Source organism: Alligator sinensis, unplaced genomic scaffold, assembly GCF_000455745.1.
Source record: "Alligator sinensis unplaced genomic scaffold, ASM45574v1 scaffold1416_1, whole genome shotgun sequence".
Classification (NCBI taxonomy): domain Eukaryota; kingdom Metazoa; phylum Chordata; order Crocodylia; family Alligatoridae; genus Alligator; species Alligator sinensis.
Genome location: NW_005842714.1, coordinates 197,598 through 212,310, shown reverse-complemented (window position 1 = coordinate 212,310; position 14,713 = coordinate 197,598). Strand labels below are relative to the sequence as shown.

General features: G+C 47.9%; 1 protein-coding gene across 18 annotated transcripts in view; it reads left to right on the top strand.

The window, feature by feature from the left end:
• LOC102369241 (zinc finger protein 501-like) overlaps positions 1-12,317 on the top strand; it is a 41,805-nt gene extending 29,488 nt beyond the window's left edge. For 16 of the 18 annotated variants that reach the window (XM_014524971.2, XM_025216231.1, XM_025216229.1 and 13 more), the window contains one exon: positions 9,024-12,317. In XM_014524971.2, coding sequence (XP_014380457.1) covers positions 9,024-10,219 — 1,196 coding nt within the window. In that variant the 3' untranslated portion in view covers positions 10,220-12,317. The remainder of the gene's footprint in view (positions 1-9,023) is intronic. The other 2 variants (XM_025216232.1, XM_025216242.1) reach the window with 1 other exon arrangement.
• The last annotated feature ends 2,396 nt before the right edge of the window (positions 12,318-14,713 follow it).

Here is a 14,713-nt window from a genome sequence, read left to right as displayed (position 1 = left end):
GCACTAAGGCACATGGCTAATAGTCTAGTGTTCAGATTTCAAAGAAATCCATGAATACTGCTAAATACCTTGTTCAAAGGCCATAGGGAAAGGAAGGAGTTGTATATAGTTCAGGAAAATATTCAAGCAGCAGTGATATCTTTTTTTTGGAACAACTGCGTGGTTGGGAGAGATTTCAGACAAGTTGCTGGGCATAGAGTACCCTTCCTCAGGTTAGTTCTTTGTGCCCAAAAGCTTGTCCAGAATCTCTCTCAACCATACAGTTGGTCCAGTAAAAGATATCACCCTCCCCTCTGAAATAAAAATCCTCTTGCTGCTACACAGAAAGGTGCAACTAATTTCCATCCTCTTTGGATGTCACCTTTCCCTGTTCTGCCAGCCTTGAACTGGAAGAACTACAGACAAATACATAATTAAAGCTATCTCCTATGAGTGCCCCATACCGTTCTAGTCTGTGTCCCTCCCCTTTCCTTTTCCTCCTTCAAGGATCCTTTTAATATAAAGTGAATAAGGGAAATGTCATCCCTATTACACAGAGCAGCCAAAAAGGATTTGCCTCATATTTTCAGGGAAAGATGTTTCTAGTCTCAGTGTTCCTGATCTCAAATCAAAAAGGGAAGATTGCATGCACAACATCACATGGTATCACTAGGCTCCATCACCCCCTTTTTTAAATAAGTTTTTTATAAGTTTAACATTGGGTTGTAATGCTCGTCCTCCATCCTAGAGGAAATACCCATGACTCAGCGTGGCACAGTCATAAGTACAAGGTTCTGTCACTGGGTCTCTGCTTTCTTGGATTTTCACAATATGCCCTTGGTGAGAGTTGCACACAAGGATTCAGGGTGTGCACATGTACCTGTATCTAAACAACTGACTCATCAAAGGAAGTTGCCATATCATACAGCTTCAGTCCTTAATCACCCCTCATAGTCAGCATAGTAATCCACAGGAGCCCTCAAGACTGAAAATCAGCAGAAGCTTATCATCTGGAAACTAGTTCATCAAGGCAGTGATCTCCAATCTCAGAGAAATTCCATCAACTAAACTATCCTGCTTCATACTACTAGATCATATGTCATCCTGAAGCTATGTGTTGTTTGTAGCCAGATTTCACCTACATCTTATACAAAATCATAAGAAGCACAGCAAGACACTGGCTTGGCTAAACAATAATCTCTTCAGTGGTTTGAGATGTATTACTAAGGATGAGAATAAGACTATAGTACAAGCATGTAAGGGAAAAATCAGGAGGTCAAGCCACAAACTGAGATACAGCTAGCAAGGGCATAAAAGGAAATAAAAATAAATAAACCCTATCATAGGGTCATAGAAAATTAGGGTTGGAAGGGATCTCAGGAGGTCATCTAGTCCAACCCCCTGCTCAAAGCAGGCCTAACCCCAACTATATCATCCCAGCCAAGGCTTTGTAGAGCCAGGTCTTAAAAACCTCTAAGGATGGAGATTCCACAATCCCTCTGGGTAACCTGTCCCAGTGTTTTACTACCCTCCTAGTGAGAGAGTTTTTCTTACCTAAACTTCCCTTGCTGCAACATGAGACCATTGCTCCTTGTTCTGTCATCTGCTACCACTGAGAAGAGTCTAGCTCCATCCTCTTTGGAACCTCCCTTCAGGTAGTTGAAGGCTGCTATCAAATCCCCCATCAGTTTTCTCTTCTCTAGACTAAATAAGCCCATTTCCCTCAGCCTCTTCTCATAAGTCATGTGCCCCAGCCCCCTAACCATTTTTGTTGCCCTCTGCTGGATTCTCCAGTGGGTGCATCTACATATCACCCTACAGTGACGTAGTGATGCGATATGGTGCCATATGGCACACTACAGCAACATAGCAATCATGTGGGTCTACATGTGATTGACAGCTATATTACTATAGCGGCACGTTCCCTGGTATAGCACACCACTACAGCCACATAGCAGTGAAATCTAACCGCGCACCATGCTTTAGTACTTCCAAAAGGAAGTACTAAAGTACAGCACCGTAGCAATGTTGCCATATGGCGATGTGCAGACACCCAATTTGTCCATATCTTTTCTGTAGTGGGCATCCCAAAACTGGACAAAGTACTCCAGATGTGGCCCAATCAGTGTTGAACAGAGGGAATAATCACTTCCCTTGATCTGCTGGCAGCGCTTCTACCAAAGCATCCCAGTATGCTGTTAGCCTTCTTGGCAACAAGGAAACACTACTGGGTCATATTCAGCTTATTGTCCATTGTAACTGTCAGTGGATCTGTACTGGGTACCCCCGAACCCCACTATTCTCACCTGCCACAACTTCGATCTTTAAACAAAATGGGGGGAGGGGGAGGAGATATTATTTACACAGGTACCCGCAGGAAGGATCATGCTGATTCGAGGTCAGATATAGTTGCTTTATTACTTAATAAGTAATAAATTACTTATTATTAAGTAAGGCCGTTGGGCTTTTCAAGGAGATAGCCTCTTCAAGGGACGTCGCTCTACCAGTCCTGTCGGCGTATGTGGGTGAGTCCCCCCTTCTGGATCTTCCTTATAATCCCTTTTTTCACCGGGCTCCTTGCCCACTTCTCTCACCTGTGGACATGCCCGAAGGCAACTTCTTTCCGGTTTTCTCCCCCATCTTATTCTTCCTTCTGGAGCCTCATTGGCTTTCTAGGGTGTGGCAATTATCTTCAGCTGTTGACCTTTCTCAGTAACAGAGTTGCAGCCGTGACTGTTACAGTAACCCCCAGGTCCTTTTCTGCAGAGCTGCCGCCCACCCAGTCAGCCCCAGCCAGTACTGGTGCATGGGATTGTTCCATCCTAAGTGCAGGACTTTGCACTTCATCCTTATTGGACCTCATGAGATTTCTTTTGGTCCAAACCTCCAATTTCTCAAGGTCACTCTGAATCCTAGCCCTACCTTCCAGTGTATCTACGGCTCCCCCCCAGCTTGATGTCATCTGTAAACTTGCTGAGGATGCACTCATCCCATTTTCCAGGTCATTGATCCTTCTTTCATATGACAAAGACAATGCCTGTATCTTTATCTTTGTGCACTTTGGCGTTTTTGTCAATTCAGAAGCTCTTGTCCATCAGAGACATTACCAGGGATCACTACGTAGAAGTGGTTCTCATCAATCCTCCAGGTCATTGATGAAAATGTTGAACAAAACTGGCCCCATGACCAACCCCTGGGGCAATCCACTTAATACCAGCTGCCAACTAGACATTAAACCATTGACTACTACCCTCTGAGCCTGATGATCCAGCCAATTTTCTCTCCACCTTACAGTCCATTCATCCAACCCATACTGCCTTAGTTTGCCTGCAAGATTGTTGTGGGAGATCATATCAGAAGCCTTACTAAAATCAAGGTACACCACATCCACTGGTCTCCCTGCATCCACAGAGCCAGTCATCTCATCATAGAAGGCAATCAAGTTGGTCAGGCATGACTTGTCTTTGGTGAATCCATGCTGACTGTTCCTAATCATCACCTTCTTTTCCTCCAAGTGCTTAGAAATGGATTCCATGAGGATCTCCTCCATAATTTTTCCAGGCACTGAGATGCAGCTGTCTTGTCTGTAGTTCCCTGGATCCTACTTTTTCTTAAATATGGGCACTATATTTGCCCTTTTCCAATCATCCGGGACCTCTTCTGATCGCCATGAGTTTTCAGAGATGATGGCCAACAGTTCTGCAGTCTCATTAGCCAACTCCCTCAGCACCCTTGGTTGTATCCCATCCGGCCCTATGAACTTGTGTATGTCCAGCTTTTCTAGATAGTCCCTAACTTGTTCTTTCACCACTGTTGGCTGCTCACCTCCTCCCTAAACTAAGCTGCCCAGGAGCTGATCTTGCTTGTGAAGACTGAGGCAAAAAAGGCATTGAGCACTTCAGCCTTTTTTGCATACTCTGTCACAAAGTTGCCTCCTCCATTCAGTAAGGGATCCACACTTTCTCTGGTCCTCCTCTTGCTACCAACATACTTGTAGACACCATTCTTGTTACCTTTCACATCCCTTGTTAGCTCCAACTCTAATTGTGCTTTGACTTCCAACACATACATGATGATTGTGTCAGGCCTTTGCCAGCAGTAGGTATTTGCACACCTAACAGTGCTAGTATTGCATGGAACCTTACAGCACATTTAAAAGGATCTCATGGAATCCCAAGTTTAAGAATCACTGGCTTAGGGTAGGGAAAAAACAGATTCGAATTTTACTTTTACAAGGTGGATATTTTCAAATCAGCAGGAGAGTCATTCTAGAGTACTGAAGACATTGGTTAAGGTAACTTCAGAGTGAGCTCTGAGATCATGGAGATCAGGTGAGGCCCCATGTAACAGGAAACCTTACCCCAGGGACTGGCAAAATACAGCCTATGGGCCAGATCCAGCCCACCAGGAGATTTCATTCAGCCAGCAGGTGGGTGCCTACCAATTCACTGCATGCAGCCTGGCCCTGGATTGCCCCTGCTGTACTCGCATGGGGCTGAGCCCTGCTCACTCCCATGCAGGCAGCACATGCTGCACCCCCACTCTCACCCGCAAGGTGGCCCTGACCGTGGCCCTGCAGGTAGGGAAGCAGTGGTTGGCGGGGGAAATGATGGCAGTGGCAGCGATGGGCGGCAAGGAGGAAAGTGGCGGTGGAGGAAGTGGGGGAGTGTTAGCACAGGGAGGGTGGTGGCAGATGAGGGTGGTGGAAGTGGCGGGGGGGAGTGACAGTGGCAGTGAGGGGATAATGGTGGCAGTTGAGAGCGAGAGTGAAGCAGCAACTGGGTGGGGCACGGGGCCCATGCTGCTGCCGTAAGGGGCCAGTGGGGAGCCAGGGCAGGCCAGCGGGAGTACAGAGTCCACCTGGCTCCATTGCACAGGGCTCACATGTAGTTCCAAGGTTCTCGACCCAAGCTGCATGCCACTGGAGGGAGCCCTGCGTGATGGAGCCGGTGGCCTAGTCCCACTCACTGCTGTGCGCAGGTCATGGGAAATGGCAGTGAGCTCCGTGCTATGGAGCCGGCTGGCTCTGCCCCTGTCCCTGCTGCTCTGGTTGAGCCCCGTGATCTGAACTGCTGGCTTCATTGCAACCAGCAGCACAGTGCTGGGGCTTGTGAGCCCTGCATGATGGAGCTGGTGGCCAGGCCATGCGCAGTCCTGGGGCATGCCAGGACCATGTACCACTGGGGGGTTCTGCCTGCTGCTGCTGCTGCTGGCTGCAGGGGCTGTGCACGGTTGGGGGGGCATACTTGTAGGAGGGGGCCTACAACACTGATATCCCCAAACCCACCCGCACATACATACCCCCACACCTTCCCCCACATCCCACATGCTCACACACCCACAGCCCCTCCCCCACAGTATACAAGAGTAAGACTTCATTTTGAGCTATTGTGCAATCACCTCTATAAACATGATGGAAACACACACAGATCAGGACAAAAATTTTTTAAAATGAAATTAAAATATGTTATTGTAGATATTTGATTTTTAGTATCTTTTTTTTTTCTGGTTCCAAGATGGCAAACCCCCTTCCCAAAAGGAACACTTCTGGGGGCAAGGGGAGGGATTTCTGGTGGCAAAGGTCACGGGTGGGACCTCTGGCCCCAAGATGATGATCAACGGAGTGCAGGCACCTGTGAAGGGGATGAGCTACCTCTGCGGGCTTCGACAGCTTAACAAAACTCATTAAGTGGCCCTTCAGCCAGAATAATTGCCTACCCCAGCCTTATCCTGTTACAGTGAAGCAGAATGGTCCCTTGTTTTTATGAGCTGAACAAAGGCAGCCAGTAAGGCTGGGGTTAATAAACAGTCCTGTGAGCAACTCAGGTTACTGGACTGTGACTAGAAGTTAGGACTCTGGGCATATAATCTCTGATCGAAGCCAGAGCAGGGCAGTCTGGCCCTGCAAGCTGCAAAGGAGGGAGCTCCTGGCTAGGGAAACTGTAAGAGTGTGCCAGATGGACTGCTGAGCTGCCTTGGGACTACCACTAAGACTGAGAACTCAGAGCGGGGGTAATGCTGGTGCCCAAGGGCAAGCCCCAAGTGGTTGTTTGCCCACTCTGAGGCAAGGTAGCAACAAACGCAGAGCAGGACAGGGCTTGAGGCCAGGGAGTTGAGCACCCAGAGCAGGGCAGAGCTTGAGGACCATGGGGTCCAGACCCCAGGATGGGCAGGACTGAAGTCAGAGGCTGGAAGGCCCAAAGCCCTAAAAGGGCAGGGACTGAGGCCGAAGGCTCCCAGCACCTAAGAAGGGAGAAGACAAAGCTGGGAACCCTGAAGTTCAGTTCACTCTGAAAGGAAAAGGGCAGAAGCTGAGAAGGCCAAAGCCCAAAACAGGAACAGCAACAGGTGTGCTCTAAGACCCTCAGGCAGCTTCCCTCCTAATAAAGTTTAACATCAAAGGTGCGGCAGGTGAGACCAGGAGATAAGAGAGTACCTGAAGAGTTAGAGCCAGGACAGGAACTGCATGGCCATCGGGGGTGTTGCAGCCACCTCTGGAGCATGAACCTGTTACACCCCAGAATATTGAAAAAAATGAGTGAATATCACATTCATATTCAAAAAGAGGAACAAGGAGGCCCCAGAGAATTGCAGATTGGTCAGCCTTACCTGAATACCTAATCAACCTAATATACCTAATGGATATGCACATGGCCACCAGGCAGCCTGGAGAGCAGCTCCTGCAGCTAAGTCTGATGTGGGGTAGGCAGGGGGAATTGAGGCCCCCATAGGAAGGAAGGGAGGGAGTTGGGCAGGGGATGCTGCACAGCTGGGACAGTACATGGGGCTTGAGGCCCAGGGCTGGAATGTGTGGCCACAGTGGCTCGGTGGGGAGAAAGATGGAGCTGTGGGCAGCTCATCTGGAGGGCAGGGGGGTTGGGGTTGGCTCCCTGCTGCTGCGCGTACTCCCAGGGGGGACATGTGCCCCTCATATCTTTGTGGAGGTGGGTGTGGACTGCTCACTGCAGACTTGGGCTTCCCACCCTGCTGCCCTCCCCTGGAGCTTCTGCAGCCCAGCAGCTGGGACCCGGCATGGCAGAGCAGACCAGGGCAGTTCCAAGCTTGGTGCCACTGCTGTGAGCCCCACTCTGCCCTGCCAAAGCACCGCCTGGCAGCAGTGGGGGTGGCAGCAGAGGTGGAGGGCACATCGCCAGAGTGGTGCAGGACTCAGTGGCAAGGAGCTTCCTTGCCTGGCCTCACTCTGTCCTGCTGTGCTGGGTCCTAGGTGCTGGGCCGTGGAGGCCCCAGGGGAGGGCGGAGAGCCTAAGCCCCCAGTGGGCAGCCCACACCCACCCCTGCACATACATCTTGGGAGCATTGGTACCCCTGCTGGGGGGCCTGTGGGTGGGGAGTGAGGGGCCTGGACCTGCATTCTGGTGAGCTAAGGGGGGCAGGGATAGCTCTGATTTTCCATGATAAAAAATCCTAAATCAAATATCAAAATTTATAAGTATTTAGAATTGATTTTATTATAATGATTAAGGCGCATGGTAGGCTTCGAATTGCTTTAAAATTGTAAATATATCAATAAAATATTGTGTTCAGTTAATACCTGTATATATAGTGGCATTTCATTTTAATCGCAGATTTTGGGGATTTTATCAGAGATTTTGCTGATTTTTATCAGAGTTTGTCATTTTTTTTATCAGAGGAAACACAGATCCCTGCTAATGAGCATGCGCAACAGCTGTGTGGAAGCTTGTGCATCCACACTGCACATGGAATATGATTACAAGGTACCTAAGTGCCGAGCCAGCCGTTATGTGGCTGGGTAAGTGCCATTTGGGTGTGCAAGGTGAAATAGGGTTCTGCCCAAAGTGGCCTTTCTTCTGTGATAGGACAGGCATGAGTTTATGCAGGTCACATTCCTTTTCTCTTGGAATCTAAGTCTTCATGTATTTACTTTGATTTCTCTACTAACCAGAGTGGTAAATAAGATTAGAGAGGATGCAGCTATGATAAACTGCTCCTGTTCAGAGATTATCTCCAACTTTTGGCTCAGCCACCAACATTACTTCCAGATATAAAAGAGAGAATATCTTAGAAAAGTATGCAAATACTCCATCCGGACCTAAAATTGCTATTTGATGGTATGGACATTGGCTAGCTATAATCTACTGGTAGAGATTATTCCACACAGGTAGAGAAGTAAGTGTTCTACAAGGGAAGTTTGCAACTCAAAAGGAAAATATTCTCTGCGGGAGAGAACCCCCTTTGGAACCCAACTTCAACCCTTTGGAAGCTCCTATCCTCCAAACTCTACTATATCCAACAGTAAAGACTTTCTGGATTCTCCATTTTCTTGGCATGCCCGCCTTCTTGCTTAGTCTCGTTCAGTATTTTTCTACCATACTTTTTTATGGATTCCTAAAACAAGAGATTTACTCATACAACCCACAGTCAGCAAGCACCCTCTGAAGGAGTCTGCCTTCCTGATGGCTATTGCCTTAGCCAAAAGAGTCAAGGAATGGACTCTAACTCTTCATTGTGGCTTCTAGTGGTTGCTATAAGACAAATCAAATTAAATAGTTATGATTAGAAAGAATATGGTCACCTTTGGCTTTTTATTGAATATCTTTAAATAAAATAATCCTCTGGCAGAGCACCCTTGAACAGAATACCCTTATTTTTTAAAATTCATAAAAAATATTGTTGCCTGAATATTTCTGGTCCCTTGTTTATTGAAAATCTTCTACAGGGTGGGCCTGAGATACACTATCATTTCTGGCATCTTAGGGGTTATCTTCACCAGAGCAGCCATGTCCCGCAGTCTGGCAGGGAGTCAGCATATCCCACCCCCCCAAGCCTGCAGGCACACTCCAATGCTAAAAGTGTACTGGTGAGGCCACTCTAGGCTCATCCTTTAGAGGCAACTATCAAATACTCTGGAGAGCAAAAACTCAAGAGCGGCCTCGGCTTCAAGCACTTGGGGGTTACCTGTTAAAAGAGAATGTAGTATATATTAATACAGAAATATGATGGTCAGATTATGTCTTTTTGAGTTCCCTCCAGTGACTTATGTCAGAATTCTCATTTTATTGCAGCAGGTGGTGGGATTCTTAGTGAGAATGAGAAGAATCCCCACCAGGATGACCCCAAGTCAATGGAACCATATGACACAGTATCAGACGCATCCCGAGGTGGTATTTATCAGAGCCCTGAGAAGAGCCAAAGCTGTGGTCGCAGGCGCCGGTCACAAAGGCTTCAGCGATCTCCTCCAGGACAGAGTCAAGGCAAAGGAATCGCATGTCAAAGACAGTTTAGGAAACTTCCAGACATGGTGCGAGAGAGAAGTTTTACAGCAGGAGGGCCGACAATATGCAACGACTGCGGGAAAAGCTTCAGGGTGAGCTCCAACCTTGTACAGCACCAGAGAATTCACACAGGGGAAAAGCCTTTTGGGTGTGCTGTGTGTGGAGGGAGCTTCCGGCAGCGCTCGCACCTCATCCAGCACCAGAGAATCCACACGGGGGAGAGACCATTTGCATGCACTGACTGTGGGAAGAAGTTCAGCATGAGCTCCAAACTCATTCGGCACCAGATCATCCACACAGGTGAGAAGCCCTATAAATGCAGTGACTGTGGGAAGAGCTTCACAGGGAACTCACAGCTAATCCAGCACCAGAGGATCCACACAGGAGAGAAACCCTACGAATGTCACAACTGTGGGAAGAGCTTCAGTGTGAGCTCAGCCCTCATTCGACATCAGCGGATCCACACAGGAGAGAAACCATATGAGTGCTCAGACTGTGGAAAGAGCTTCAGTCAGAGCTCAGAGCTCATGAAGCACCAGAGAGTGCACACGGGCGAGAAACCCTATGAGTGCGCCCAGTGTGGGAAGAGCTTCACCGTGAGCTCCGCCCTCATCCAGCATCGACGCTTCCACAGGGGAGAGAGACCCTATGGATGTGCTGAATGTGGGAAGAGCTTCACTGTGAGTTCCCACCTCATCCAGCATCGGCGCTTCCACACTGGTGAGAGGCCCTATGAGTGCATGGCCTGCGGGAAGAGCTTCCTCTGGCGCTCAGCCCTTCTCCGGCACCAGCGGGTCCACACAGGGGAGAGACCCTATGCATGCACCGAATGTGGGGAGAGCTTCCGGCAAAGTGCGCACCTCATACAGCACCGCAGAGTCCACACGGGGGAGAGACCCTACGCATGTGCTGACTGTGGGAAAGGGTTCACTGTGAGCTCTGCTCTCATCCGGCACCAGAGAATCCATCAAGGAGGGAAATCCTGAACACAGGAAACCCTGCCAGTCTGATATCCTCCCATAGAATTTGCCCAGGGCTACAAGACAGGGGTGTTTCTCCCACTAGATCTGCCCTGTTCATGGAGAAAGAAAAGTGTCTCATTGAGAACAGGGCATAGAGGGTTGAGTCAGATGCAGAGAAATGGCCATTTGAGCTATCTGGGGTGTGCAAAGAAATGTGATGGAAGCCTGACAAGGATCGGGAGTTGCTGGGGGAACGGATAAACTGGAGATTGAGGAAGAACAGATACTGTGAAAAGGGGGGAGACATTTTGAGACAGTATTAATAAAAACACTTAAGAGGAAATTTGAAATTCTCCTATTCCTCTGTCCACACTGTGGATTTCAGACAGTATATAATGGGAGTTAATGGGAACATCTTTTAAGTAAAGCAGATTTCATTCTCAGACTGCTCCCTTCAACTCAGTGGCTTGGTACCCCTATCTGTAAAGTTCAGCAATAGTAATAATGGGAACCATCTTTACAGAAGGATGGGAGTATTAAATTCATGTATCAAGGTAGTGCACAGAAACCACAAGAAGAATTTTGTACATTGTGTTCTACGCAAATCTGTTTATGCAGCCCTTGCTCAGAATTTAGCTTTTCCTCTTGTTATTAACTAGGATTTTTTCTTGACATTATAGGCTTTGTGGGTTTTCTTTTTTCCACAGGGTGCACTTGTGTTTCTTTTTTATTTTTCAATCAGTTTTATTCCCTTCCATAAAACACTACCTTTATTATTTTTTCAAAATTCTTGATCAAAGCATGCTTAAGACATCCAGTCTCCTTCACGTATCTGAGAGATTCCATATTGTCAAACAGTATGTCATTAGATTCCCCTAGTGATTAGCTCTACACAGCAAAAATCATCTTGATTCTCTATATCCACCCCATTCACCAAAGCTTATGAACATCAGGAATGAGGAGTACACGTGAGCTCAAGAGCTGCAGAGGGCAGGCAGCCGTGCACTGAAGCATCCTCATGCCCCAGCCAGCTGTATCAGCAACTGCACATGTGCTACTGCATACAAAAGACACCACTGCAAGACAGTACTTGTATTTACAAGTACTAACCTGAGGTGGAGTTAATTAGTTTCCTGTAGCCTCACAGGGCTGCACGTGTAGATCTTAAGACTTTATTGTGGAGCTAATTAGGCAACTCTGTAGTAAACATCTCAAGAAGATGCTCCCACTGTGTCACTTCCTTCAACCATTACCAACCTGGAAGCTGATTACAGTGTGCCAGTTGCTCCAAACCTTTCTTGTGTACTGAGCTGAATTGCATATATTTATGATAGTGGGACCTGAAGTTGCATACCTTCTCTAGTGACTCCCATCCCCAGTAGTCTCCAGGCACTTAACAGTTAGTCTTCCCAGCATTCTCTGAGTTAGGAAACAGTTATTCCCTATCAACATATGACAAAATTGAGTAAAACAAAATGGCCATACACATCAATATAAGTGCTGGGACAGAACTCAGGAATCCTCTCGCTTGAAGGATTTTGGACGCTAAGGGCTACATACACTCATTCTGCATTTGACAATGTGTTGAAGAATCTGTTGATACAGCACAAGAACCTTTGGCAATTACTTCGAGCATTTTGAGTAATGGCGAGGTGTCCCATTTGGAAAGTACAAAAATGCTGTTTATTTTGGGACAAAAAGGAGGAAGAAGCCAAAGAAATAGACATAGATGTTTCAGTGGCTGAACCTGACAAAAAGCTGGTGCATTTAATAAATGCATTGTAAGTGCTTAGGAGTAGGTTGAAATAAGGTGATAAATGCTGTGGGTTTGCCAACTACAGATAAGCTAGCCTAATTTTTCCCTCTGCAAGGATAACAAGCTTAGGGAATAAAAGAAACTCAGCAGGTTTACTCTCATGGCTTCAGTTTCATAGCTTTGTAAAGGGAAAGTTGTTTTCCATGATGACAGATGACAGAATAAGAAGCAGTGGTCTCGAGTTGGAGGAGGGGAAGTTTAAGTTAGATATTAGGAAACACTTTCTCACTAGGAGGGTAAAGCAGTGGAAAAGGTTTAATAGATTTCATAGATTTCATAGACATTAGGGCTGGAAGGGACCTCAGAAGATCATCGAGTCCAGCCCCCTGCCCCAGGGGCAGGAAGTCAGCAGGGATCATAGGATCCCAGCAAGATAAACATCCAAATTTCTCTTGAAGGCGTTCGAAGTAGGTGCTTGAACCACCTCCGGCAGCAGGCTATTCCAGACCTTAGGGGCTCGGACAGTCAAGAAATTCTTCCTTACATCCAGAGCCTGAAACGGTCATGCAGGAGTTTATAACCGTTTGACCTCGTCATCCCTTGGGGCGCTCTGGTAAACAAACATTCCCCCAGATACTGGTGAACACCCCTGATAAACTTATAGGTGGCCATCAGATCCCCCCTGAGCCTGTGTTTTTCTAGGCTGAAGAGTCCCATAGCTCTCAGCCTGTTGTAGTAAGGTCTGTTTTCCTGACCTCTGATTATGCATGTGGCTCTTCTCTGGACTCTCTCAAGCTTCTCCACATCCTTTTTGAATTGTGGAGCCTAAAACTGGATGTAATACTCCAACTGCGGCCTCACCAAGGCAATGGGAGAATGACGTCCTGGGATTTGCATGAGAAGCATCCCTGGATGCAAGCCCTGAACCTATAAGGATGCTGCAGGTTTATCTTCCCAAGGTGAAGAACCTTGCATTTTTTAGTGTTAAGCACCATCAGGTTCTTGTCTGCCCATTTCCTGAGCCTGTCAAGGTCAGCCTGGACCGCCCTCCTGTCCTCAGGCGTGGATGCTTTACCCCAAAGTTTGTTATCATCGGCAAACTTGGCCAGTCTGCTTCTAACTCCAATGTCCACATCATTAATGAAGATGTTGAACAATATGGGTCCAAGGACAGAGCCTTGAGGGACCCCACTGGTCACAGGGCACCATGACGATTGACTTCCGTCAACCACCACCCTCTGGGTCTGACCACGGAGCCAGTTCCCCAGCCAGCGGATCGTGGTGGACCACAGTTGGCCAGTTTTGCCAAGAGGTAATCATGGGATACCAGATCAAAGGCTTTTTTGAAGTCAAGATATACAACATCAATCTCCTCTCCCTTGTTCAGGTGATAGGTTGCCTGGTCGTAAAAGGAAATAAGATTGGTCAAGCAAGACCTACCCACAAAAAACCCATGCTGGCTATCCCTCAGGATGTTGCCATCAGCCAGTCCATTAAGAATGGCCTCTTTGATAATCTTTTTTAAGACCTTCCCTGGGATAGAGGTCAGGCCAATGGGCCTGTAGTTTGCTGGATCCACTTTCCTCCCTTTCTTGAAGATAGGCACCACGCTGGCTTTCTTCCAATCTTCGGGCACTTCACCAGAGTGCCAGGAGTTCTCGAAGATCCATGCCAGGGGCTGAGCTATGATGCTAGCCAGCTCCTTGAGTACCCTGGGGTGTAGATTGTCAGGGATGGCTGACTTGAAGATGTCCAGCCTCTCAAGGTGTTCCTTCATGAGGTCAGCATTGATGGAGGGCAAGGAATCTCCCTCACTCAGGCCTCCCTGTCCCATGATGGGCAGAGGCATCCCGTGGGACTGGTGAAAGACTGACCCAAAGTACCCATTTAGTAAGTTGGCTTTTTCCTGGGCATCAGTTGTCAGTTGTCCCATCAGGTTTAGCAGGGGTCCAATGTTGCCCTTGCTTTTTCTCCAGCTCCCCACATATCTAAAAAAGGACTTTTTATTGTCCTTGATATTTGTAGCTAGTTGGAGTTCCGTCGCAGCCTTGGCTTTTCTGGTTCACTCCCTGCAGGTCTGGACCAGTGCAGAATATTCCTCCTTGGAGGTAGAGCCCATCCTCCATCCTTTGTAGGTCTTTCTTTTTAGCCTCAGGAGGTCTAGTTCCCTGGAGAGCCAAGGGAGCTGCTGTGCCCTTTTGCTGCCTTTCCTCCGAGATGGAATAGCATTAGCTTGTGCATCAACGATCGCTCCCTTGAGGAGCAACCACTCTTCCTGAACTCCTCTCCCTTCCTGAACTCCCCTCCCCTTGGGGTCTTGGTCCCTTAGGGCCTCACCGACAAGCCTCCTGAGCTTGTCAAAGTCAGCTTTCCTGAAGTTGAGGAGTTCTGTATTGCTGACTGACTTACCAGCTTTACGGCAGGGGGGGGAGGTGATCAGATCGTGGTCAGTCACCCAGCTTCCCATCGATTGTTAGGTCACTGATTAGGTCATCCCTGGTTGTCAGTACCAGGTCGAGCAGCGCTTTACCTCTCATTGGCCCGTAGACTTCTTGTGTCAGATAGAGGTCATCCACGCATGAGGAAGCTTTGCGACTGCTTGGATTTAGCCGAGCGCTCTTCCCACAAGATGTCTGGGTAGTTGAAGTCTCCCATGACAACCATGGACCGGGATCATGCGGCCTCAGCCAATTCCCATGCAAACTCCTGGTCAAGCTCTTGACTTTGTGTGGGAGGTCTGTAATAGACTCCCACTATTGTGT